Below are 27,512 nucleotides of genomic sequence, written 5' to 3'. Positions count from 1 at the left end.
GCCAATCAATATAACATTGCTTTAGTGCTTGGACACATTCCTTATGTGTCTAGAAAGTTGATCATGTCATAAATGCATAATGCCCGACTGCGAGGTTGGCGTGAAGCCTGGAAACGAAACCATGTCAAGTTGGTTCCGAGGAGCCAGTTAACATGGGCGGGTATACACTAGGCATCAGATCAACTCGTACCCTCACCGGGTAATTTGGTTTTATTTATATCCAAGATAATTTGCCATGGTAGCAGTGGGTGTACATAGCGGTTAAGCCGATGACCCATGAGCTATTCTTTATTACTTTGCGTCATGGGTTCAAATCCTGGTTATGACTGTTCTATTTTTTAATTTTTGTGTTTGCTATTTCTTGCAGCCAGTCGGAAATGTAAACGAGACGTTTCGTTCAACGTTTTTATTGAGAATTTGAACAGTTTTGCAGTCAGGCAAGTTTCATGTCGCTTGTGACGAATCTGCAGTCACGAAACACAAGATTGTGCAACTTGCTTTACCCTTACGAGCGCAACTGGAGACGGGGAGCAAGATAACATGGGAGCAAGTTAACCTGTAACACCTGCAGGTCAGATTTATGAAAGATGTTTATTTTATCAGGCGAAATCACATCAAACGGCAAACATTCTGATCAAATATATCACCTTGAAGAATCAGTGAAAGAATACATCTAAATAAAGAAATCAAAACGGCAACACGGTGACGGATATCTGAAAATCAATACAGAGCTTTAACTCACAAACACCTGGTGACAGAGGTGAGGAAACGGGAAACACTTCCTTAAAGTCGGCCTTAAAAACTTTAAAAGTTAAGATTAGTCGAAAACAGGTGGTGCATCAAAAACTTGCCTCTGTACTTGACTTTTGATCCGCAGTTTGTCGGTGAAAAAAGTTTTGCTGAGTCTTCAAATTAGCTGTCAACCTCTCCGCTGTAGCCGCCCGTTTATGTGTTGACTGCTAGCGTAGTTAGTATGCTTCGTAGCAAAGTGACGGTGAAGATTGTACTCCTTGAATACTGCAACTGTTTCTTGGCATATCAGACAAACCGGCATTGATCGGATTTAAGCGAAAAAATATTTTGTTGTCCATTCTTTTTTAAACACTCGGCACACAGTGTCCACCTTTCTTTTCCTTGGGCCAGTCATTTTAATGGAAGGATTCCAGAGGAAGATTTGTGAGTGGCTTTAGCGTAAAACCGTATCTGAAAGCTCAGCGCGCGAATTACGAGAATGCTAACGTCACAGCCCACACTCAAAATTCGGCACTGATAGAAATAGTGCGCCGGGTCCGTACTACTGAGTACGTACACGCACTTGTGGGTGTGCACTGAGCTTTCTGACACGGCTTCCGGGAGTAAATGCGTGGGCGGGCGGTTCCCCATCTACTGGGGAAACGCAGTCATTGCAGGGAAAATAATTAAAAAAAAGTTTAATAATACAATTTATTCAGGTTTGGCGGGCCGGATTAAACGGCCCCGTGGGCCGGATGTGGCCCGCGGGCCGCACGTTGCCCATTAGCTAGAACCATATAGCAACGAAATTAAATTCGTTGACGTGATCTGGTGTATCCTTCGTGTGCAACGTCACAAAAAGGCGCGCGAGAGTTAGTTTAATTCAGCTTTAAACTCCGTTTTGAATAACTAGAAACACGTCGAGTCATTACTAAAGACCCGATCGACAACGGCAGTGGAAGAAGCATTTGTTTCAGGAGGAGACGTGGATTAATTTCCCCAATGGCACTTATGCTCTTAACTGATTGGTTCATTCGAACTTGCTAAGGTTTGCCCCACCTCAACACAACTCCCCAGTCCCCACTGTTGGAACTAAGGGCGCGTCCATCGAGTGTTGCTCCATGCGGGATGTTGAGAGGTGGTCAGGGCCGGTTCTAGGAATGCACATAAGAGGGGGAAGTCAGAAATGTGAAGGGGGCATGTTCTTTTTTTTTTTTACACATTTTTAACACTGTTAGTGTTTTCTTCACGGCAGTTGTTTTCTGTGTGTCCAGATCTCAACCTGGAGAAGTGGATTGCACTCTGTCAGGCCTCTACACTAAGACCTGTCCAGCTTGGGTGTCCCACCTGAAGACTAAAGCTTCTGCTGGTATTGCTCTTAGGGTCACTGAGGCACGCAAACCCCCTGACCACAATAAGGTGGCAATCTCTCAGGGGGGGACATATAATATGAATGTTATATTAACTATTATTTGAGTTGTCGTTAATCACAGTAGTCTCAGAGTCATTACTGTGCAATAACATCCTGCTCTCCACACCTTTTTTGAATTTGTCTACACTGTTTGTACTGTGTGTCCTCTCTGCATCCATTGCAGCCTGGTCATCCTGGAAGAGGGACCTTCCCATCTGTGGTCTCTTCTCAAGGTTTCTCATTTCCCCTAGCTGGAGTTTTGAGTTTTTCCTTGCCCTTTTGGGAGTTTAAGATCAGGGGATGTTTGAGAATATTTGCCATTTTTCACATGTCCTGAGTGTTGTTAGTCACCTAAATGTTGAACAGAGGGTGTGATTTACCGAAGTCAAATTCCTTGTTTGGCACGCTCAAACATGGCGAATAAAAAACTCTTGAATCTCTTGAATTAGTTATATCACGGGTCATTACGACGAGTTTGGTGGAGTTTTTACTGCTTCTTCCAACTCCTACCGCGCTGACTGTATAGAGGCTTTGCAGTCACGTGGTTTTATCACGTGATTTTGTGTTATGCCGCCATCTTGGCGGTCAACTAGTCAGCTCGTTCCTACGTGTTTGTATGGATTGTCTGATTTCTGCGCTACGTTTTCACCGATTTCTTCCGAATTATGGCTGATTTGCTATCCAACGAAGTTAGGCATTTGGATGAAGACTCCAAGAATCGTCACAGAGAGAAGTTGAACCTTGTTGGCACAACGGATCCGTACCTTTTACCGAGAAGCATGCTAAAATCGCCCGAGCATTTTGCAACAGCCGACCTGCCTGAACGCTCATATCCAGATATTTATAATTACCTCGTCGATTTGTTTTGTAATGGCATTTCATAACTTGACATATTAAAAAACTGAATAGAGTGAAATCATTCAGATACTGTACCTGTCTGTTCAAGTTGCTACCATTTTTATTATTTGTTTATTTTTGCATGATGCCACATCTGATTGGCTTGAAAACTTAACCAATAAATATAATTCAATATTTACATTGATAACGTTTTCAAGCATCATGAAAAAATAAACACAAAATAAAAACGGGGGGGGTGAACTGAAGAAATCATCCCATTCCCTGCCTTGCTGCTCTTGCTGCCTTTCTAAAAATGCACCCAGCATTTTCAACAATCATATTTGTATCATCCCATATTGTATTATTTCACATTTTGTGAAACAAATCAGGGGTGAATAGTTTGTTTACATACCTGATATGAAGTCCTCATTGCATATCCTTGTGTAAATCGTAGGTTTCCATCGTTCACGACGAATATCCGCGATCCATTTATCACGTTTTTTCATGTTCGCCGGAAATCTATAGAAGCTAAGATTTGGTTTATCGCCTCGTCTATTGCTACATCCAACAGCACAGCAGGTATCCGGCATTTTTAAGCTCAAATAGCAGCAGATATAACAAGAAAGCGTGTGTGAGTCGTTGACCGGCACTGAAAAGTTGACCGCCATGATGGCCGCCAAGCTAATGTGGGTAGCTTGATGACGTCAGCTGCAAAGCGCGGAGTCCTGACAGCAGGCTGTGTGAGGACACACACTGCACCGACATGAGAGAAGAGAGGGGGCTGATTAACGTGTGTTTCTATCAGCGGATTTTACACTTCTAAAAGTTTGATTCGAGGGGGCAGGACATCTGTTTGAGGGTTGCCCCCTCTTGCCCCTGCGTAGAGCCGGCACTGGAGGTGGTACGTGTCTGAGAGAAAATAAAGTACGTCATCACGAACGCCACGCACGGAGTCGAGTGTGTCTTATTATAGTCACACTATAGCCACTAGCACCAGACCGATCGCTGTAGCAATGACCTGGCTTGCCAGGCTCGGAAGTTGTGAGTTTGCTGCAGTGCTTCGGCGAGCCGCCAGGAGGCGGCGTGCTGACGTCAGATTGGCTGAAGGATCCAAACAGCCGAAAGTAGAAACAATGGGAAGATGGCGGCTGGCGCGTAATGACTCGGGCAACTACGAAAGGCTTCATTTTTCAGCCGACTGACGACTCAGCCGAAGTAAGACTTTGGATGGAAAGGAGAAAGCTTTGTGCGAAAGATTTGACTTTAGTGCATTGCGACGACTGCTGAGTGGAACTTCACTCAACGCTTGAGTGGCGCTTTACGCTTGAGTGGAGCTTCAAGCAAGGTTTGTTGTCGTGTCTGCTTGGAGAACTTGCTTCATTTGTTTCACACTGTGGCCAGTAAGACGGACAACAACTACGACAAAATATGTCCGCTCTCCGATTGTGCTTGACGGCGCGCTTTTTCTGTCGCTGACAACGTCACGGTCACCATTCTATCGACGTTGTACAGTGCACGACTGAAAGGAGAACCTACTTCATCACTAGTCTCCAATGACATTACGTCCAAGTTGGATATGAGATAGAGTAAAGTAAACCAACAATCGAATTTTTGATGGCTGAACAAAGTATGGCTTGGTGGCGATTTAAACGCAACATTCTCAGTCATTCATCGTCGTCCCAATTAAAACAAACACAAACCTCTACATACAAATTTAATTCGTTCCGTTTTCACCAGCAATCTCCTTGTCCTTTATCCATATAAGCAAAAGGCGTACATCTCTTCCAGAGTAGGGCTCTGACATTTAGAGATGATGGGGATCCCCTTGGATCGCTTGACCGCTTTGAGGGCTCCCTTCTGCTTAATGATTGTTGACACGTTTTCACGGTGATATTGTTTTGCAAGATCACTCACACGCACCCCGCGCTCATGTTTTCCTATGATGTCTTGTTTTAATTGTAAGGAAGTGGGGGGCCAGCTTCACGCAGGTGTCACCCCGACGTGCCGCTGTCTAGCGGGCTAAACATGATGACGTCCATGTTGGGAATTACTTTGGATATTGTGTCAAATATTTGATCTAATTTCACATGGTATGATGAATTGTTTTTGTTTTATATTGATATTGTGTCAAATATTTGATCTAATTTCACATCATATGTTGAAAAATTTATATGTTTAAGCAATTGTATGTAGAGGTTTGTCATTAATTGGCTGGTTAATTGATGTATTTTAATCAATATAAAATAGTTACCAGCTATAATAATATTTACCAGCTCAGTGGCCTAGTGGTAGCAGGGGTGTCAAACTCCTTTCCTCGGGGGCCGAATCCCTACATGTTTTCCAAGTTTCCCTTGTTAAACACACCTGATTCAAATGACCAGTTCGTCCTCACTTTCAGCAGGAGCCTGATTAATTGAATCAGCTGTGTTTAACGAGGGAAACTTGGAAAACATGTAGGGATTCGGCCCCCGAGGAAAGGATCTTGACACCCCTGGTAGCCTATACTGTAAATAATATAAGGCGTTTACAGTCATAATGGCCCTCCGCAGGAAACTATGACTACAATGCAGCCCGCGACAAAAACGAGTTTGACACCCCTGTGGTAGAGTGTCCGCCCTGAGACTGGAAGGTTGTGGGTTCAAACCCCGGCCGAGTCATACCAAAGACTATAAAAATGGGACCCATTGCCTCCCTGCTTGGCACTCAGCATTAAGGGTTGGAATTGGGAGGTTAGATCACCAAATGATTCCCGAGCGCGGCACCGCTGCTGCTCACTGCTCCCCTCTCCCCCAGGGGATGGATTAAGATCACACGGGGATGGGTTAAATGCAGAGGACAAATTTCACCACACCCAGATGTGTGTGTGACGATCATTGGGACTTTAACTTTAACTTTGTGATTTAATTAAAAAATCATGTAAGTGTTGTTGATTTGATCAAACATTTGGTCAAATATATTCTACTGAACATTAATGATTTTATTTGAACTTTTTCTTTTCTACCTCTCATCTATGGTTGATTTGACCTGTTATTTATTTTCGCAGTCCTACTTTTGGATGATATACGGTGCACTCTTGAACCTTTTTATTTTGTGCCATCTTCAGGAGGGAAATACTTTTTGAAGGCACTGTAGTTCATAACCGGCTGCCAAAGGTCGCTACCGTGGCATCTTACATGAACACATTAGTTGTGTTTTTCTTGCGTTGCCACGGCGACCACCTTCCAAGCAAAAACAGTCACACTTTTACTGTTGTCGTTGCACAAACGGCTCGTAGGCGGAATGTCGGGGCGTGGCCGTGGCCGGCGCGGTGCAGAGGGCGCAAGCGTCACCAGAGGCGAACCGCTCCTGCCGTCTGTCCAGCAGCCCAGTCCTCTGTTTCCCGTAAGTGACCGACATCGGAATCGGCCCGGCTCGACCTGTCACCTTTGACCTTTTTCCTGTGCGGCGCAGGCAATGGAGCACAAGCCCCTCCCCCTGACGTGCGGCGAAGAGGCAGAGTACCTGTTGGCCCTCAAGCAGGAGCTCAGAGGCGCCATGGGCGCGCGACCAGGTTTCATCCAGCCGCACGCGGGTCACAGGTCACACGCAGGTCAGAGACCTTGCGCTGCTGCTGCACATATCTAGATCCATTGTTTGATTTTGATCTGATATTCAGATGTGGAAAGATATTCAGACAAATACCACAACTCCAGCGAGCAAACGGACGCGCTGACCAACTGGATCACAGGTACATTTACGGACTTGGACTCCCGCTTGCCATACCTTTGTTTTCCCATCCATCCATCATCCATCCATCCATCCATCCATCCATCCATCCATCCATCCATCCATCCATCCATCCACCTTCTTCCGCTTATCCGGGGTCGGGTCGCGGGGGCAGCAGCTTTAGGAGGGACTCCCAGACTTCCTCTCCCCAGTCACTTCATCCAGCTCATCCCGGCGTTCCCAGGCCAGCTTAGAGACATAGTCTCTCCAGCACGTCCTGGGTCGTCCCCGGGGTCTCCTACCGGTGGGACATGCCCGGAACGCCTCCCCAGGGAGGCGTCCAGGAGGCATCTTGATGGGATGCCCGAGCCACCTCATCTGGTTCCTCTCAACGTGGAGGAGCAGCGGCTCTACTCCGAGTCTCTCCCAGATGACCGAGCTTCTCCCCTATCTCTAAGGGAGTGCCCGGACACCCTGCGGAGGAAACTCATTTCGGCTGCTTGTATCCGGGATCTCGTTCTTTCGGTCACGACCCATAGCTCGTGACCATAGGTGAGGGTAGGAGCGTAGATCGACCGGTGAATTGACAGCTTTGCCTTTTGGCTCAGCTCTCTTTTCACCACGACAGACCGGTATAGAGTCCGCATTACTGCCGACGCGGCTGTCGATCTCACGTCCATCCTGCCCTCACTCGTGAACAAGACCCCAAGATACTTGAACTCCTCCACTTGGGGCAGGATCTCATCCCCGATCTGAAGAGAACATTACCCCCTTTTCCGACCGAGAACCATGAACTCAAATTTGGAGGTGCTGACCCTCATCCCGACCGCTTCACACTCGGCTGCGAACTGCTCTAGCGAGAGCTGGAGATCACGGTTTGAAGAAGCCAACAGCACCACAACGTCTGCAAAACGCAGAGACGCAATGCTGAGGTCCCCAAACCGGACACCCTCAATGCCTCGGCTGCGCCTAGAAATTCTGTCCATAAAAGTTATGAACAGAATCGGTGACAAAGGGCAGTCTTGGCGGAGTTCAACCCTCACTGGGAACGAATCCGACTTACTGCTGGAAATGCAGACCAAACTCTGGCATCGATGATACAGGGACGGAACCACCCTTATCAGTTGGTTCAGCACCCCGTACTCCCGAAGCACCCTCCACAGAACTTCCCGAGGGACACGGTCGAACGCCTTCTCCAAGTCCACAAAACACCTGTGGACTGGTTGAGCCGAGGGTATAGAGCTGGTCCAATGTTCCACGGCCAGAACGAAAACCACACTGCTCCTCCTGAATCCGAGGTTCGACGTCCCGACGGACCCTCCTCTCCAGGACCCCTGAATAGACCTTACCAGGGAGGCTGAGGAGTGTAATTCCTCTGTAGTTGGAACACACCCTCCGGTCCCCCTTCTTAAAGAGGGGAACCACCACCCCAGTCTGCCAATCCAGAGGCACCGTCCCCGATGTCCACGCAATGTTGTAGAGGCGTGTCAGCCAGCACAGCTCCATAACATCCAGAGCCTTTAAAAACTCCGGTCGGCTGCCTCAACAATGGAGGCACGGAACATGGTCCACTTGAACTCAATGTCCCCCGCCTCTTCCGGGACGTGGGAAAAGCTCTGCCGGAGGTGGGAGTTGAAGCTCTTCCTGACAGGGTATTCTGCCAGACGTTCCCAGCAGACCCTCACAGTACGTTTGGGTCTGCCAGATCAGACCGGCATCTTCCCCCACCATCGGAGCCAACCCACCACCAGGTGGTGATCAGTTGACAGCCCCGCCTCTCTTCACCCGAGTGTCCAAAGCATGCAGCCGCAAATCCGATGACACGACTACAAAGTTGATCATCGAAATGCGGCCTAGGGTGTCCTGGTGCCAAGTGCACACATGGACACCCTTATGTTTGAACATGGTGTTCATTATTGACAATCCGTGTCGAGCACAGAAGTCCAATAATAGAAAACCGCTCGGGTTCAAATCAGGGGGGGGGGGGGGGTTCCTCCCAATCACATCCTTCCAGGTCTCACTGTCATTGCCCACGTGAGCATTGAAGTCACCCAGTAGAACAATGGAGTCCCCAGAAGGAGCGCTCTCTAGCACTTCCTCCAAGGACCCCAAAAAGGGTGGGTACTCTGAGCTGCCGTTTGGTGCATAGACACAAACAACAGTCAGGACCCGTCCCCCCACCCGAAGGCGGAGGGAGGCTACTGGGGTGAACCCCAATGTGCCGGTGCCCAGTCAACAAGTATGCCCACACCTGCTCGACGCCTCTCACCGTGGGCAACTCCAGAGTGGAAGAGAGTCCAGCCCCTCTCAAGAGGGCTTGTACCAGAGCCCAAACTGTGTGTGGAGGCAAGTCCGACAATGTCTAATCGGAACTTTTCTGCCTCGCACACCAGCTCGGGCTCCTTTCCAGCCAGAGAGGTGACATTCCATGTCCCAAGAGCCAGCTTCTGCAGCCGGGGATCGGACCACCAAGGTACCCGCCTTTGGCCACCTCCCAGCTCACTTAGCACCTGACCCCTTTGGCCCCTCCTACAGGTGATGAGCCCATGGGAAGGGGGACCCACGTCTCATTTTCGGGCTGTGCCCGGCCGGGCCCCATGGGCGAAGGCCCGGCCACCAGATGCTTGCCTTCGAGCCCCACCTCCAGGCCTGGCTCCAGAGGGGGGCCCCGGTGACCCACGTCCGGGCGATGGAAAATGAAGTCCATTTATGTTTTTCTTCATAAGGGGCTTCTGTGAGCTGTGCTTTGTCTGGCCCCTCACCTAGGACCCTTTTGCCATGGGTGACCCTACCAGGGGCATGAATCCCCAGACAACATGGCTCCTAGGATCATTGGGACACGCAAACCCCTCCACCACGATAAGGTGGCTTTGTTTTCCCAGGACAGTCAAAATGGGGGAGACCACTTCCTGCTCGCGCACAAGTGCAGGAGACAAATTGTGTGAGGCAAAGCTTCACGACCATCGAGTACTCCAGTCGCGATTATTATGCGTTGGCTTTAGACAGTCGCCACGGCTGCCCCGTGCAGGCAGGCCGACAGACGGAGGCGTGGCTGCTGATGCGCACCAAGGACCCTCCGACTGCCACCAAACGAGCGGCAAGCTCAGCGGGATTCGAATGGCCGACCCTCCGCTTATTGCTGCCGCCTGAGTCCCAAATGGCAAGACGTATGTTTAAACTAGCGGGGTCCATCCCGAGGCTCGCGAACCAACACGGTTCGCTCTCAAAGCAGTCAGAAGCGGGGGGTTGAGGGTCAACGACATTTGCCATGATGTGTGGGGACGATCTTACTCAGCATCCCGCCACTAGGGAGCGCTATCGGTTTCCACGTCAAGGAGATCTGCTCAACAACTAGGAGTACAATTGCTGCCAAGAGATGGTGGTTCTTGAATCTACTTTTCAGATTTTAGGAGCCCTACTTTCAATACATTTTGGAGCCATTCAATTGCGACCAGGGTCTCTACTGGGCCATTGTCTTTTGGTTCACCAACGACAACATTTGATATGCGAAGGCTCGATTGGCATTTTTGTATGTACTCAAGAGTTGTCAAACGATACGCCATGTTCCAAAGTCACCAGCTATAAAGCAAAGCAAATTTAAGCTTCAATGTCATCGACCGCGGACACAACGGAACGTCTTGTTGTTTCTTTGTTCCTCATAAGGTTTTGTCTTCAAAAAAAGTTGAACACACCGAAGAGCCATGGAAAAAAATACAAGAGCCCAGTCGGCGTGTGTCCCCCAAGGAGGTTCAACAGGGTTGAAGTTAGATTTGAATTTCAGTCATGAAAATAAAACTGTTGGCTCTTGCGATGAAATGAAATCAATCCAAGACTCAACCAAGCAGGGCAACACAGCAGCAGTGTTTAAGTCCCGAGTGCAAATATTACAAGCCTGAGCAACATTGACGCACAAACCAAGAGCATCTGCAAGCTTTTTTACCTCCACCATTCCTTTTCCATGAGTCGAGCTGGTCGCCCCGTTTCCCAGCTTCCTTTTGAGTCTTGAGAACTCAGATGTTCGCTTGCATTGGCCAGCTCGCCGCTGCCGTTTTCAGTCACATGAGTGTCTTTTGCAGATTTGCCTCAACGGGTTCACTTTTATTTTCTGTTTTTTCTTGTTGTCCAGACTGGAAGAGGTTCCCAAAAGAAATACAACTTTGTGTTAGAAGATCACTAAAAACAGGTGAGTGCATAGAAACACGCGCACGCACAGCGGCGAGTAGAAGCGGGCTAATCATCGTTGACTGCCGAGAACAGGTGTCCAGAGGGCCAGATTTGGTGAGGTGAAAATGTGTGAGGGCTGACCATTCAGCCTGACATTCTTGACATGGAACTCAAATCTAAACAAATTTGACTAAGTCACTCAATTTATATGAGCCTTTCTCATTTATATTTCTAGAAGCTTAAACATGTTCGGTTTTTTGAAAACTGACATTATTGGCAAGTAAATGCTCACTGTAAACACGACAAGATATTGGAACTTTTAAATTCAAAACTGAGAAATAGCTAATCTTATTCAGGAGTACAAACACATAAATGTGGATTTGATGGTCACAAAACTAAATTAATTATCTGAACTGCAGTACACCGTCTGGCTCAAAGGCAGTGGTTTTGATGGGCAAGCTGTCACGCAAAGGAGGATTAGTTAGTAGTGTTCTCATGCGGCTCTGTTTTATAACCGAAAAGGTCTTCTCACACAAATACGTCGAGCCAAACAAGCTCAGCATTTTCTTAGCAAATGTTTGAATGAAAGAAAGTAAAAGTCCGCAAGAGAGAGCTGTAGTTGTCGACTGCGGCAATCTGCGTCACACTGCAGCTTAATGTTTCAGTTTGTTGCAGTTTCAGGTGGTCTGGAGCAACTGGATGTTGATAAGAAACTGTTGAAACTGATGGTGGCACACGGCTTTAGAGTGGATATAATCAATAGCCTTCATCAACAGTCTCATAACATGATCATATTTTAGATGTTTGGCAGAGAACTTGCTGGTGATTAATACAATGACGTTTTACAGCTTTACCTCCTTCACAGACTGCTACAGATTAGGGTTGATAATCCTCTCCGGTCGCCAGCCATAGCAGGTGCGCCATTCGTAAAAATCCCTTTATCCCACGGGAGTTTCATGTAATCTACGGCGGAGCAAACAGAAGTGAATAAATCCATTCCTTTTGTTTGGCTTGTAAAGGCTCTTGAGGTCAAGTAGCTCTTCAGTCACATTCATTTCACTGTCCACTCCTTTCAAAACATAAGTAACTGAGCGGTTCCGATGCGTCCGTGCTTTTGTCGCAAGCTAAGGAAAACACGTCAAACTCCTCTCCTTTGGCCCCCAACTGCCTCTTAATATCTGATGAAAAATATGTGATGAAATATCTTCAATTCTTCACACCAGGCAAACATTGGCAAATTCTTGCTTCTTCTCAGGGCAGATTTTCTCTACCATTGACATCACACAGTCTTTGATAAATTCACCCTTGGTAAAAGGTTTGCAGTGCTTCGCAATCAGCCTTGCCACCTCGTAGCTCACCTTTGTGGCATTTTCATTTGACTCTCGGGCTCTTGTGAAAAATCGCTGCTAAATCAGCTTCCAGCTGCTGCAGTTTTTCGCTGCGTTCGTTCCCCGTTACCTTGTTGTATATGTCACCATGTTTCGTCTGGTAGTGTCTATTGACATTGTATTGCTTTAAAACAGACAGTCTCTTGGCAAATTAGGCAGACACAGTTGTTTCGTATTTCAATGAAAAAATAGTCATATTTCCACTTGTTCTGAAAGCGCCGACTCTCCCTGTCAACTTTCCTATTTTTATTTGTGGTCGCCATTTCAGTAATTGGCCGTAAAGAGTCACAGGTTCATGCAGCCAGAGTGCGTTAGAGTGGTGCTGCTATGTGCTGGGTAAATATAAAATAGCTTTTGTAGCCTGCGTGTGTGTTTTATACTTCAACAGTGCGGGCGGGCCACATATAGATTTTATGACAGGCTGCGGGCCTGATGAAAATTTATGTCCAATGATTTGATGTCCACAATACAGCCCGCGGGCAAATTGCGGTCCGCGGGCCAGACTTTGGTTATCCCTGGCCGAGAATGTTTTTCTTGGGCCACGTTGAAGCCAAGCGTTGCCCGCCAGGCGCCAGCCACTAATCAATCGGTCAGATTACGTCCATTGCGATTAACAGACTCCAGGAGATGGTAGCATGCATCACTTTGGATTTGAAGGAAGCGCAACATTTTGGTCAGTTAAACATTCGGCGGTGATTTTCAGCTTGTCACCTAAATTAATGAAGGGCGAGAGAAACGTCGACGTGTCGCATGTTTTGTCACTGACAATTCAACACAGGATGTGTGTGTCTGGCGTGGCAGTCAATGCCACTTAAACAAATTTAAGGTGATTGTCAGCTTGTCACCTAAATTAATAAAGAGGGAGAGAAATGCTCACCAGTTTTGGCACTGACAATCCAACGCAGGATGTGTGTGTCTGGCATGGCACTCAACAACTTGGCCAAATTTAGCCACTAGCAAATAAATCCAGAACACAATGCAGTGTCCTTGCTCAAACCCAAACGTTAGGTGTGTCTGGAGCGGCGCAGCGATCCAAGAGAGGTCGGGCTGATGAGCAGAAGGAAAGCGTGAAAGAAAAACAAGTCCTCCTCAAACTGGAGGTGAGCCAACCACTAAATACGCCAACATCAAGTCCACCTCGCCGCCGTCAACACCCCTCATTCCGCCTTCAATACACGCTGCCACCCTCAATGCTGCCTTCCACTCTCTTCACCACCTTCAACACGTTTCGCTCGCTACCTTCGGTTGCGCTGTAGACACGTGGCTGCTGTCCGTCACTTCTCTTTTAATCATCTGCCGCATGTGGTCGTCACGGAGACGCTGGCAAACGAGGAGCAGCGGGGCTCCGAGGACGAGGGGGAGAAGGAGGACGATCAGGAGGTGGACGAGGAGTACGAAGAAGAGCTGGAGGAGGTGAGCCCGTGCACGAACGGCTTTTATTTTGAAAGGTCACTCTGCGTTTGTGACAGGACACGGATTACATCATGTCCTACTTTGACAACGGCGAAGATTTTGGCACCGAAAGCGACGACGACATGGACGAAGCCGTTTACTGAAACCTTCAGGCCATTGCCGTGGCAACACTCAGACGAAATGACCACTTTGCGAGCTTTCTTTTTTTAATTCCTTTTCATGTTAAATGTTCACTTTTTACTGAAATACAGTGAGTTTTACGCCAAATCCTTGTTTTTGTTTGACGAAGTAGCATAGGAGTGGTCTGACTTGAGATTTTCAGCTTAGGCATCATTAAATTGGCCTGTTGGGTTGCTTTGTGTGAGAGCCAAAAGCTGAGACAGGAGCGGGCTTCAGTGCGAAAAAGATGTACGAAAATGATGCCGGTGTGCGTACATGCGTGGGCAAAGACAGCCACAAAGTACGACAGCTCACCAAACATCAATTGGCCTTGGCTAGCTTAATGCTAAGCCAGAATTGGGAAGCCCATAGATAGGAGCGTCAAGAGTGTTGTGAAAAGTGTTTGCCCCAATTTGAGGAGAGCAACCCCTTTTTGTTTGCTGCAAGGCGGGAAGTTGAGTGCCCCTTGGGGTCGTGCGAGAAGTTGAGCGCCCCTTGGGATCGTGTGCACACGAGTTAAGTTGTGGCTGTCGGGCCATCTTTGCTGCAACAGGCCCACCTTCCTAGAACGTGGCATAAATTGTCGATGTGTAGTTGCCTACTGGCAGGCCAGGTACCGGTTGTCGTGGCGCCGCTCTCATCGCGCATTATTCTCGTATCTGTAAATTCACACGCAGGTGTCCTGTGGGAAGGAGACACTGTCATCAACACACACGCAGTGCTTCATGTAGCACACACACTTAGCTGTCAGTGGTAGAAGGTCAGACCATGGGGCGTCCCACAAAATCTTGCGCAACTGAGAAGTGCCAGAGGGCGGCCATCCTGCATGCTTGGCAACAGGATGGAGTCGGGAGCCAATCCCACCATCCAGACCACGTCAGCTTAGTGTGGTGAAATCTGCTGGCGAGCTCGACATTTGCCAGCCGATTCATTTCCCGATGGGCAGAGCAGTCCTAAAGTGGCACTTGACTTTAGAATGCCAGCGCAAGCCACAATATGCACAAAGCGCTCCTACGAAGCGCTCCTCTCACACACACCGAGGGCCTTTCACCCAACTCGACATTGCCTGCTGCGATGCGCAAGAAAAGCGACCCATTTGAGGTTGTTACCTTTATTTGCACATAAATGACAGTTCGGTTGGAGAAGAGCACATCTTGCGGGCTCAACGAGCGTCGATCTGGCCAAACTTGTCGTGTAGAGCGTGGGCGCTGATGGGGGGTGGACCGGCGTCCAGGGGGCAGCCCTCCACCAGGCTGTTGGCGGGCGTGGGCGGCACCCGGCGCTCCCCGTCCTCGTCGTCCTTGTCCTGGCCGCGGCGCACCCTCACAAAGTCTTTGAGCAGCGGCAGAATCTTCTTTCGCGACGCCGACGCATTACCTGAAGAACAGACGGACCAAAGTCAATCCCATTGGCGGTGACCTTCCACGCTGCTTTGCCCTCACAAGGCCTCGATGAGTAGAAGAAGGCCCAAGGTTTGCAGGTTTCCATTCCAATAACCTTTCTGAGGAGGTTGACAAACTACAGCGGAGAGAGCGACAGCAACCAATGAGAGTGAAAGGCTGAGGAATCAGTAGCGGCCTGTCCTTGAGAGGAAAAGCTGCTTGGTCCAAGTTGTCACAGTGTCGTCAGTCTCATCGGGGCAGCTTGCTCATTGGTGCGCGCGACTCATTGTGGGGTGAAAGCTGCAGCTCAACAATTTGTTGTCTTCACACCTTCTCACACTTTCATCCTAACGTCAACCACATGTACAGTATCTCACAAAAGTGAGTACACCGCTCTCATTTCCATTATTTTTCAGCACCACCGTAACCCTTTTAGTTTTTGGTTGTCGCCACATGCTGGACACCATTCATGGTTCCAGTAACCCATATCCTTAGTCTGCTTGTCTTCAGGATATGGATGAGTTACTGGAACCATGTCCTGTGGTCTGATGAGACCAAGATAAACATAGTATTTGGTTCAGATGGTGTCCCAGCGTGTGTGGCGGCAACCAGGAGAAGAGTACAAAGACAAGTGTGCTGGAAAATAATGGTGGCCACACAAAATATCGACATTTGGGTCCAATTTTGACATTTTCAGTTGGGGTGTACTCACTTTTGTTGCCAGCATTTTAGACATTCATTGTTGTATTTTGAGTTACTTTGAAGTAACACTACATTTACTTTGCTATCCAAGCTCTACAGTAACTACTTAACATTGTCTCAAAGTGTCATTTCTTCAGTGTTGTCCCATGACAAGATATAATTAAAACATTGCAGAAATGAGAGGGGTGTACTCACTTTAGTGAGATACTGTATGTCACTAAGTGACCTATTTCCCACAAGAGAAAAAAAATAAAGCCATACTAGGACAAATGGAACAAAAGTTTGAATTTGGATGCAGGGCACGCAATTAGGGATTTTGCACTCAACTTTTGCGCCTGATCAAAACACAACAAATTGCTGAGAATCAACAGCCGAGACGGTTCCAAAAAGCTCGGCCAGGCTGGGCGCATCACCAAGCGGCGGAGGCAAAGGCGGGCTCGCCTTGCTGAGAGTCTGGCCGCAGCGGTGCATTCGCAGGGAGGCACATTGATGGCTTTGTTTTCTTGGATGAGAAGGCTTTTAAAATGACGAGTAGCCAAAATTCAAACCACAATTCCATTTTACCCGATTGCCCATGCCGAATCAGATTGTGACTTTCCAATGGCTGAGATCCAACTCTAACTGCGGCATGGTGTTTGTTTTTCACCGGCAGCTCATGGTGCTCATTTTAAACGTTGGAGGGCGTTACCTTGGTGAAAGGCCGCCATGTGGTCATGAGGGCAGCTGATAGCATGCAGGTCCAGGGCGGGGTCGCCGGCCCGCTCCAGGAAGTGGCTTACCTGTCAGGAGCGGGCGGGGGAGTGGTCGTAAGAGGTCATTTCAACACAACATATGCACCACTTTCATCGCGGCTCCTTACAGATAAAGAGACAGGGCACACGGGGCTTCCAGAGCCAGCCTCGTGCGCGCACACGCGCAACTTACCTGTTCCCTGCAGGTGGCGCTGTGACTAAAGAGTGCCAGCTCTCGGATGGGCTGCTTGGCCTCTGTGAAGGAGATGCTCATCAAAACCAGCACATCCAAAGCCAACTTGCGGCAGAATCCAGAAAGCTTCTCCTCTAGCTCCACCCTCTGCAGGAACACCTGACACACACACGAACACATGCAAGCGAACACTCGCACACACACTCACAATGACCCACGAAGACACATCATGGGAAATCCACTTTTTTTGCTTTTATATTCATTTTATTGTGCACTTGGAGTCTCCAAGATTGTAGAAAAGTGTAATCTATCCCTCCAGGTGTTGCAGAGATACCTTTATGATCTGTTTGGGGGCTATTTTTTACTCCGTTCATTTTTCTCCATTATCCATTACCTATTTTTATCTGTTACGTCACATTTGTTGGGGCGGAACTACCAAACAAGATGGGTGCGGCCAAACGGTTTCGCAAATCTGCCATCTTTATTACTCTGAGAGACTTTTGTAGTCCAAACAACTCAAGGATGCCGAAGTGGAGGGATCAAAATGTTTCATTGTTGGATGCATCACACAACTTATTGCACTGTCCCCCAGCATCAGAACATCATAGAAGTGCCTGGTCAAATGTTATTTTTCAAGCTTGGTTCCCACATCTGTGGGCAGAGTCCTGCTAGTTCAAGGACGAGTGTTTCAGAAAATATTTGTCTGTATAGAGAAGGATTTGCCAACTTTGTTTCGTTGATGGTTCAGTTCCTTCAATCTATGGAAACGACGAACACAGTAAAGCGGTAAACTTGAGATGACATAAAAATAAACTGTATTTCACTTTAATAATATTGCGTTTCTATGCACTTGTTTTCATAGCATTGGCGTTAGTCTTTCTGCTGATTTTAGAGCTGTGCGCTCTATATTTTCACTTCTTGTGAGTGTATTTTGAGTAGTTGTATCAGATGAATTGCATTGAAGGTGCTGTTTTATTCTTAAGAACACAATAATGTGTTAAATGTATTCTTTAGCTTCTCACTAACCGTTAGTGAAGGAGACTGCAGTGCTTGTTTCCAAGACGTGTTCATAAATATTGTGAGGGGATTTATTTTGTTACGTGTTATGTATGTATTGACAAGTCTTCTGTCATTGCCATCTTTTAATCAATCAAAAAGTTTGCGGCGCAAGTAAACACCACCTCAGCTAAAAAAAACTACAAATATGTCCGACCAGAAAGGGAGGCGCACATCTTCCGGCCTGGAAGGAGTGGGGTGTGAAGTATCTCATTTGCATTTAAAGAGACCGCAACAAAACAGCATGCGCTGTTCCACTTTACATAGACCACAACTGAATGCGTAAAATTGAAGAATTTATACATAATAAATTTAGTGATATGTAAACTTCAACACACAATTTATATAGTGATATGTAAGCTTTAACACACATGCTCATTGACACAAGTTTTTTCCTGACCTCGAGTTACACACACACACACAAAGGGCTGTGTGAGAGTGAGTGAGAGTGAGAGAACCTCAATGGGCAGGTAGAGTACGGAGATGGCCATGGACAAACTTCCTTTGAGCATCTTCATGTCCTTCATCAACATCTGTTCCGTGTTGAGGCCTGAAGACGATGACATCATCACATGTGACCTCACGCATGACATAAAAGGCCCCGAGCAGGGCGGACTCACCTGACACATCAAACTTGGCATTGTGCAGGGCCTGGAAAAGAGCGGCACGCGGTGGCAGGGAGGGGAAACGTGCTTCTAGGGCGGTAGCGAACAGGCTATCTTTAGCCGTCACCTTCCCCGCCGCGGGTGCCATGTTGACGCAGTCCGCCAGGATGGTCGCTAAACAACGCACCCAATGCTCGTCAGTCATGGGCGACCAGGCGGCTCTAAATCCTCGCTTACCGTAGAGAAGCTGCGCCAGCTGCTGGTCCAGGATGTGTGGTGCCTTCTGGAGGAGGCGCTCAGTCACCAGGGTGGCGCAGGAGCCAACTGTCTCCACGGTAGCGGGGCAGGAGGGGCTGGGCTCTCGCTCCAGCATGTGATGGTCGATCACCTCCACCACCGCCCCCTCAAGGCTGGCATCTGAACTGCAGGGACAAACACCTGACAGGTCACCTCACTCCGCCTAAGCCCCCACTGCCAGTGATTGGACACAGGACCGGTTTTTGCTATGGGCAATATGGGCGACTGCCCAGGGCGCAATCCAAGTGGGGGCGCATGAGCGAGCTCAAGAAAAAAAAAAAAAAAAGAAATCGCCAGTTTTCTAGCTCACTCAGTTCCATCTCAAATCTGTTCAGCGGGCACTGGGGTGATGTCAATTTGCTGCTGAGAGTCGGGGTTCTTTCGTTCTTTGTGCGTGTGTCAGAAGAGCAGCCCTCCCCTCTCGCCTTGCCCCTCCCTCCCTGCCTCTCTTGCCTGCTCCGAGCAGGCACGAGGGCAGCGGCCGGCGCGGAAAAGCAAAGGAAGGGGAGTGAGGGATTCCAAGGCCACACAACTGCTTCCAAATAAATTGTATTTATTCATAAAAATAATAATACCTATCCACATGTAATCAATTGGGTTATGTGAAAAATGTACACAAAAAAAAAAGAAAATCACCTCGTCACCTCATCTCACCTCGAAAGCTGATCCGTTTGCATTTTGGGAACCGGATGTGAGTGAACGCTGGCGCGACTTGCTGCCGCTGCTCTCCGGTCATTTTTAACGTTTTGCTCTGATTTCTTGCAAAGTCTGCAGCAGACCATCAAACCTTGATGAATGTGGTACTGTTGGCTTCATTCTGGGTCAACTCCCAAGCGGACTTGTCTGTCTGAAGCGTGTCTTTGACCGCCCAGGTGCTACCTGTGCTTTCCATTTGCTGTCCATCTCCTTTCTTCCCCCCTCTCTTTCCTGCTTCCAACTTCCCTCTGCTGCTGACCTATCTGAACTCATCCGAAACTCAAAGCCATCTACATGTCAACTTGACCCCCTGCCTTCTTCCCTGGTCATAGCCTCTCTCCCCTCTCTGCTGCCCCTGATTACTGCCATCATCTATTCTTTCCTCACCTCTGGCTCTGTCCCTCTATCTTTCAAATATGCTGCAGTTACACCAACTCTTAAGAAACCTAGCTCAGACCCCAATATCCTCAATAACTTCAGCCCCGAAAAAGCTGTTGCATCGCAGGTCCACACTCACCTCTCTAGTAATAATTTATATGAGCAGTTCCAGTCCTGTTTTCGCCCTCGACACAGTACAGAAACAGCCCTCATTAAAATCACAAATGATCTCCTTATCAAGTCAAAGTCAAAGTCTGCTTTATTGTCAATTTCTTCACATGCCAAGACACAAAGAAATCTAAATTACGTTCCCACTATCCCACGGTGACAAGATATAGTACACAATATACGTACATACAAGTAAACAACACAAAAAATAAAAACAAGAAGGCACAAACAAAGAATAAATAAGAGTGATGAATAAATAATAAATAAACAAATAACATAATAAATAAGAGGAGCAAAAGTGGAGCAAATGTGCAAACAGCAGATAGTCAGAATAATTATTGCAGCGGACTCTGGTCTAATATCCATACTCATTCTCCTTGATTTAAGCGCAGCTTTTGACACCATCTCCCACTCCATCCTCCTTGACCGACGAGCCTCTATTGGACTGTCTGACACACCCCTGCACTGGTTCCACTCATATCTCTCTGGCCGCTCTCAATTTATCCAGTTAAAATCATTCACATCTCTCCCCTCCCCCCTGTCCTCTGGTGTTCCTCAGGGCTCTGTCCTTGGTCCCATCTTATTTATCATTTACCTCCTCCTACTTGGCCTGATTTTCTGGAAACATAACATTAATTTTCACTGCTACGCGGACAACACCCAGCTCTACGTCTCCTCCAAACCCCCTTCCACCCTACCACCCTCCTCCCTCTGTGCGGGCCTTCATGAAATCAAGTCTTGGTTCACCTCAAATTTCCTTAAACTTAACAGTGACAAAACTGAGGTAGTCTTCATATTAAACATGCGTTTATTACGTCGCGCCTGGACTACTGTAACGCATTATTCTCTGGTCTTCCTAAGTCCAGTATCAAAAATCTACAGTTAGTACAAAATGCTGCTGCACGGCTGCTCTCACGGACAATGAAAATTTGATCACATTACCCCAATATTAGCCAACTTACATTGGCTCCTGGTCCATTTAAGATGTGACTTCAAGGTTCTTCTATTAACCTATAAATCATTGCATGGCTTAGCGCCTTCATATCTCGTCGACCTAGTTGTTCCTTACGTTCCGTCTCGTAACCTCTGCTCGCAAAACGCTAGTCTTTTAGTGACGCCGAGGGCCAAAAAAATGTCTGCAGGGTCTAGAGCAGGGGTCACCAAACTACGGCCCGCGGGCCGGATACGGCCCACGGGACCGTTTAATCCGGCCCGCCAACCCTGAACAAATTGTATTATTAAACTTTTTTTTTTTGGTCATTTTGCCTGCAATGACTGCGTTTCCCCAGTAGATGGGGAAGCGCTCGCCTGCGCATTTACTACCGGAAGCCGTGTCAGAAAGCTCGGTGCACACTCACAAGTGCGTGTACGTACTCAGTAGTACGGACATGGCGCACTCGCGCTCTATTTGTATCAGTCCCGAATTTAGAGCGTGGGCTGTGACGACAGCATTCTTGTAATTCGCGCGCTGAGCTTTCAGATGCAGTTTTGCGCTAAAGCCACCCACAAACCTTCCCCTGGAATCCTTCCATTAAAATGAGTCGCCCAAGGAAAAGCAAGGTGGACACAGTGCCGAGCGTTTAAAAGAGAGTGGCCAATTTGGCTCGACGTACGCGACGTGACGTTCAGCCACATGAACGTCAACATCAAACCGTCACAGATCGAGGTAAACGGACCAACACCTCGGATCTCGCCTAAGAATTGCCACAACAAATTTTACTCCAGACTATGACGCACTAGCAAACTTTAACAAAAAAGACAGCGGTGTCTACAAGCCTACTGGAACCTACAAAAGGATTATAAGGAAGGAACACAAGAACTTTAAGAGACTGCTCATATGTGTCAGAGAGATTCTGCTCTGACAACTGAACTTTTATCTGTTAAGATTGTGCATGGCACAACAGAAAGTTAATGTTCCATGGCTTTTTTTTCTATGAGGAACCCAGAGAGAGTTATTTAGTTATTATTTATTTCCTGTTTTTTCTGTGAAGAACTCAGAGAGGGTTATTTAGTTATTATTTATTTCATTAATAGTGTTATTATTTGTTTCCTGACTTTTTTTCTGTAAAGAACCTGGAAAGGGTTATTAAATAACCGTTATTTGGTTATATGTGGCTTTCTGGAAAACAATAAATATTTTAAGCTCCCCTACGATCGTCACACTTTTTCTGTTACAAACTGACACCGGCCCCCCATCAGAGAAGGGAAAGGTTATGTGGCCCTCACAGGAAAAAGTTTGGGGACCCCTGGTCTAGAGCATTTTCTATTCGGGCTCCAGAGCTTTGGAATGCCCTACCAATGGATATTAGAACTGCTACCTCAGTAGAAACATTTAAGACACGTCTAAAGACACATTTCTACGATATGGCCTTTAATTAACCTGTAGTGACCGATTCGGCTGGAGTTTGTGTTTTCGCCCCCCCACCCCTCCACAGCTGGGGAGGTGGGTAGGTGACACCCAAGCTGACAGCGGCTGTCTGAATTCTCGTGGACCAATCAAGATGAGGGAACTGCAGCGGATTACCTCCCTCGAAGACACTACCAGGACAATCAAGGGTACCTCCTGCAGCTCTTCGCTTTGAATTGGACATCCACTTTTTCTTTATTTTTTTTTACATTATGTATTTTATGTGCCCTCTCTGCATCCATTGCAGCCTGGTGATCCTGAAAGGGGGATCCTCCCATCTGTGGTCCCTTCTCAAGGTTTCTGATTTTTCCCCTAGTTTTTTTGAGTTTTTCCTTGCCCTGTTGGGAACTTAAGATCAGGGGATGCTTTGAGAATAATTGTCAATTTGTTTTGTATATGTGAAGCCCTTTGAGACTGCTTGTGATTTAGGGCTATAGAAATAAACTTGACCTGACTCATCGGTTCTAAAGCTTCCCTCAACAAACAACCCAGTTTCACACATTGACAACTCCTCGGTTTTCCCTTCCCCTCAGGCTAAGAGCCTGGGTGTCGTCCTCGATAGCACCTCATCATTCAGCACCTACACCAACAACATCATCCGTTCTGCCTATTTCCACCTCCCTAACATCAACCGCCTCCGTCCATCACTCACTCCAAACAGCGCTGCTATCCTGGTCCACTCGCTCGTCACCTCCGTCTGGATTATTGCAACTCCATTCTTTTTGGTCTCCCCAACAAACTCCTCCATAAATTGCAACTGGTCCAGAGTGCTACTGCTCGCATCGTTACCAGAACCCCTGTCCACCATCACATCACTCCTGTTCTACACCAACTCCACTGGCTTCCTATAAAACAGCGCATTGACTATAAAATTCTCTTCCACACATTCAAGGCCATCTATAACCTCACCCCTCCATACCTGTCAGACCTCCTGCACATCAACATTCCCACCCAGTCTCTCAGGTCTGCCTCCACTATCACCCTCATTGTCCCCTCATTCCGTCTGTCCACTATGGGGGCTAGAGCCTTCAGTTGCTCTGCCCCGCGCCTCTGGAATTCTCTCCCCCCAGACATCAGAAACATTGTCTCCATTCATCTGTTCGCATCCCACCTCAAAACCCACCTGTTTAGGCAGGCATATGTCTGAATTCATCACTCTGCTGCAGGGTTTTTTGCTTTTATACTCTTTTTTTTCTTTTTTTCTTTTAATTGTGCATGCTATTTTATGTCTGTACGGCGACCTTGAGTGCCTTGAAAGGCGCCTTATAAATAAAATGTATTATTATATGAAAAAATGGACAGTGTACGCATTACCCGCATCACCTGATGCATGCATGCGTGACGTGATCAATGTTAAGTTAAGGATGTTTGACGGACCAGATGGTGTTTGCAAAAAATTTTTTTTGGGGGGTGAGCAGGGTGGGGGGGCCGTGATGGATGGTTCCCCCTGGGCGCAAAAGTAACGAGGACCGCCTCTGGTTGGACATCACTACAAATGGAACCTGTCTGACTGTTTTGATGCACTTTTTATGAGCTTTTCGTGCCTACTTGCAGGACAGCCACCTTCCAAGTTTTTACCTGGGAAGGACGTTGTGGTCGACGAGCGTGAGGCGCAGGCGATCAGACCGCCGCAGCGCCACCAAGTCAAGCTGGTCCCGGAAGAGCAGGAGGTCCGGAGACAGGCCTATCTGGCGCAGCAGGAACACGTTGTCGGAGCGGAGCGGTAGCTCCTCCCGCTGGATGTTGAGCAGCGGCACAACGAGCGCCTCTTCGATGCCACAGGTCTGCCCAGAAAAGGTGGCCGCTTGCACAGCACATTGGACGAGACGAGGCGAGACGGGACATGGGCTCACCTTGGACAGGAAGTAGGCGTACGCCAATGAGGATGCCATGGAGTCCAGGTCGCAGGCCTCGTTTCCCAGAACCACGTGGAACGGACAGCCCGACGGCAAGCCGGCACTTGCCTGAGCCAAGGGCAGCCCACAAAAAACATATGACATGCAGCATCCGTCTCACGAGCTACAACAGCCCCCCGACACGTGACATTCCACACCCAATATGTGACAATCGACACCGGGCAGTCAACATCCCACAGGCGACATTCGACGTCTAGCAGCCTACATCAGACTGGCAACACGAGGCAAATCTCCAACCGCGAAAACTGTTCTCTTTAAAGTTTGATTGGCAGAGGCCACGTGTGACTGCCTGCCATTCTCTTGCGCTTGACGCAGCTCCATGTCTCGCGGGATTGAGGCAAGCTCACGTTCGCGTTGCTCCAGGGAGAAAATGTCAAACAAAAAATATGTCAAACGGCCCCACCTTCGATGACTGTCATCCCCGTCGTGGATGCACGCCTGTCATGTGTGCGTGTGTGTGCGTGCGCTACCTGGACGGCTGCATGGCAAGCGGAGAGAAAGTCGTCCATGGGTCATGCACGGTTCCGGTCCAGTGATCGAATGTTTGTGTTGCTGTGTGGCGATGAGCGTGTGAGAGGTTAAGTTGCCTTCACGGTCTTCTCCCAATGGGAATATTTTGCTTCGTCTACTGTTGTGTCATCGAGGCTCCATATTTGACATCCATCCAAGCTCCAGTCCGAGAGTTGGCTGTGAGGGAAGCCTGGTCGTTGTTCGGCGCGATGATTACGTCATCAAAAAGCGACCATCTCGTACGATTATCGCAATTGTAAAAAAAGTGTTTCTGAGTTTTGTTTATGAAGAGACGCTTTAGAAGCCCCTCCAATTAACAGAATAAACAACACGCACACATTGTGTCGCACGTGCCCTATTTTCGGCGAAATACGTGTACGTTGCTCTTTTTCAAATACCCCTCACCACCACCCTTTATCATTTCCTTTAATGTATGCAGTGACGCCATTAACGGGCAAATACATATCACGCCAGCACGATTTGGTGGCTTTTACGAAGTCTTCCCGCGTGCGTCAAGCGCCGAGCAACGTCGCTGCGTTCAGTCACGTTCAAACATAACAGGACGGGACTCGTGTTCGAGGCACGTACGTTTCCCACCAGCACCGGGAAGCAACATGACCGAACTAAAAAAGGCAAATCTTGAATTTATGTCTTTCGAGAACTGTTTCTCATATTTAAGCATTTTCAAATCTTTTATTTGCACGCTAGCTACGTTCTTTTAGTCATTTCAGTAAGCTTTATTTTTAAAATGTCTTTAGTGGGGTTGGTGTTCAAAGGTCAATCATGTAGAGCAGTGGTCCCCAACCACCGGGCCGCGGACCGGTCCATGGGTCACTTTGTACCGGGCCGCCAAGCCACACAGAAAAAAAAAAAAAAAAGTTTTAATCGACGATCAATTAATTCAGGTCAAGACGCTCGTCCCGGTCACGTGACATGTTTCCCCAGTCGAGCCCGCAAAGCTAGCAAAAATGAGTAAGTATTTATTTTGAAAAATATAAAAAAGTTGGCGATTCTCTACCAATTACATCCGTCGGTTCAGGTCAAGACGCTCGTCTCGGTCACGTGACATGTCACCTCAGTTGAGCCCGCGAAGCAAGCAAAAATGAGCAAGAAACAGAGATGTTTGGAAAGCTTCTTCGGAAAGGGAAAAAAGCCCAATGAGGAGACGGAAGAAGAAGAGGCTACGACTTCTAAGAAAAGGAAAGCTGCATTTAAAAGACCATGACACGCCAAGCCCACTCTGCATAATATGTGGCGACAGGCTAGCTAACGAAGCAATGAAGCCCTCAAAACTGCTTCGGCACATGGAGACCAAGCATCCTGCATTAAAAGACAAACCTTAACCACTTCGGGTGTCATTGTCTCCGATTACGCCTAGATGGGACCGGCTCGTTTCTGAGAAACAAGCTCAGTGCTCCCACTAATTCAATGTAATGGTGAGTTTTATTTTAATGTCGTTTATACTTGTTTTTATGCCAGTCGTATAATTTTATTTCATCGTATTCATATATTTATTATAAATGTATTTATTTATATAAATGTATTATTTAGTTATATAAATCTATTATTTATTTATATAAAGGCCGGTCCGCGAAAATATTTCTGACACGTAACCGGTCCGTGACACAAAAAAGGTTGGGGATCACTGATGTAGAGCACAACCAGTTGCTAATTGTGTATGAAATGCGCTACAGAAATAAAGGTGCCTTGCCTTTTCGAATCCAGACAACACAACAGATGTCACTTTTTCTTGGCGTCGTTGACCTCCGGCTGACGTCACACGAGACACGCTACACTTGAAAGGCTTAAAAAGAACAAGTGTGCATACCGACTCGTTCATTTTATTCAAGATGAGTGACTTAGTTGATTTCAGTCGAACAGAACCCTCAGTAACATCAACTGGCTTCAAATGAATAAAGGTGAATGAACAAATCTCAGCCGTCAATTTGACTTTCTCCCCGTTTTCCATGGCAACAAGCCACTTTGATGACAGCTAGCAGCACATTGACCCGTGACCCCTGGGGTGAAGACTGACATGTCAGTCTGTAAAAAGAAAGGTTTTTTTTCTGAAATAGTAAAAGAATGGAAAAGAAAACGTAAAAGAATGGAAAAGAAAATGTAAAAGAACTTCATCCATCCATCCATCCATGGATGGAGTAAAAGAATGGTCAGTTTGCTATGACCTCAACATCTAGATCTTCTCCACGTAGTTTCCGGGGAACATTCCCTCTCGTCCGCGAAGGCGTCCAAACCACCAGCCCGACGGATCTAAATGACAAACCTACGATGGTTAGAAGAAAGAGAAAACTAAGGAAGAGGAGGAAGGGAAATATGAAGAGGAGGAGGCGAAGAAGACAAGTGCGGCAGCTGCACTGGTACCCTCAGTGAGAATCTCAATGACATCATCCATGTTGAAACTGAGCTCATCTGTGTCTTGGGCATCGTAAGCGTAGAGGGCGCGACACTGTGGGGAACGAGGCTTCGGCTTGGGCGCCGGTTTTGGTCGACCCGCTCCAGGGACCGGCTTCAGCTCCTTGGAACGCCGACGCTGCAGCCTAAAGGCAAGCACAAGCCGAGTGGGTGGAGCTGTACCGGTGTGACACGTCCCCCGCCAGCTCGCCTAACTTCATGTCCAGGACTTTGCATGCGGCTATCACTAAGG

At 47.6% G+C, this 27,512-nt stretch overlaps 3 protein-coding genes and 1 long non-coding RNA gene across 20 annotated transcripts in view; 2 read left to right on the top strand and 2 right to left on the bottom strand.

Annotated features, from left to right (window-relative positions):
• Window positions 1-385: 385 nt before the first annotated feature.
• polr3glb (RNA polymerase III subunit GL b) lies at window positions 386-17,646 on the top strand. Of its 9 annotated transcripts, XM_037275023.1 has the most exons (9): window positions 4,022-4,195; window positions 6,084-6,132; window positions 6,255-6,361; window positions 6,431-6,569; window positions 6,636-6,707; window positions 10,812-10,868; window positions 13,246-13,337; window positions 13,555-13,650; window positions 13,707-14,048. In XM_037275023.1, exons 3-9 carry the CDS (start codon window positions 6,260-6,262, stop codon window positions 13,791-13,793), a joined length of 645 nt encoding a protein of 214 aa, XP_037130918.1. In that variant the 5' UTR covers window positions 4,022-4,195; window positions 6,084-6,132; window positions 6,255-6,259; the 3' UTR covers window positions 13,794-14,048. The 9 variants fall into 9 exon arrangements, with proteins under 9 accessions (XP_037130914.1, XP_037130919.1, XP_037130916.1 ...); XM_037275019.1 differs by lacking the exons at window positions 4,022-4,195; window positions 6,084-6,132 and adding an exon at window positions 386-571; XM_037275024.1 differs by lacking the exons at window positions 6,084-6,132; window positions 13,707-14,048 and adding an exon at window positions 16,546-17,646 and having other exon boundaries at window positions 4,016-4,195.
• The window catches only part of myo1eb (myosin IEb), a 30,715-nt gene continuing 9,978 nt past the window's right edge, over window positions 6,776-27,512 (bottom strand). For 3 of the 9 annotated variants that reach the window (XM_037274878.1, XM_037274885.1, XM_037274881.1), the window contains 2 exons: window positions 27,230-27,405; window positions 26,675-27,131 (listed from right to left, as the gene is read on the bottom strand). In XM_037274878.1, coding sequence (XP_037130773.1) covers window positions 27,019-27,131; window positions 27,230-27,405 — 289 coding nt within the window. In that variant the 3' untranslated portion in view covers window positions 26,675-27,018. Of the gene's footprint in view, window positions 6,825-26,674; window positions 27,132-27,229; window positions 27,406-27,512 lie in introns of those variants that run through there. The other 6 variants (XM_037274882.1, XM_037274886.1, XM_037274880.1 and 3 more) reach the window with 5 other exon arrangements.
• Window positions 9,087-10,306, top strand: LOC119136487. Its single transcript, XR_005100753.1, has 2 exons — window positions 9,087-10,067; window positions 10,123-10,306. It is a non-coding gene; the product is annotated as an uncharacterized LOC119136487 (long non-coding RNA).
• On the bottom strand, window positions 14,905-25,091 carry prune (prune exopolyphosphatase). Its single transcript, XM_037274989.1, has 9 exons — window positions 24,811-25,091; window positions 24,278-24,388; window positions 24,003-24,208; window positions 18,716-18,900; window positions 18,494-18,652; window positions 18,332-18,423; window positions 16,818-16,976; window positions 16,582-16,672; window positions 14,905-15,186 (listed from the first exon to the last, which is right to left on the bottom strand). The coding sequence occupies exons 1-9, from the start codon at window positions 24,847-24,849 to the stop codon at window positions 14,972-14,974; spliced, it is 1,257 nt and encodes a 418-aa protein (XP_037130884.1). The 5' UTR covers window positions 24,850-25,091; the 3' UTR covers window positions 14,905-14,971.

The sequence above is a fragment of the Syngnathus acus genome, chromosome 16 (assembly GCF_901709675.1).
Source record: "Syngnathus acus chromosome 16, fSynAcu1.2, whole genome shotgun sequence".
Taxonomy (NCBI): Eukaryota; Metazoa; Chordata; class Actinopteri; order Syngnathiformes; family Syngnathidae; genus Syngnathus; species Syngnathus acus.
Note: the sequence above shows the minus strand (reverse complement) of the source record. Positions and strands in the feature narration are given on the sequence as shown.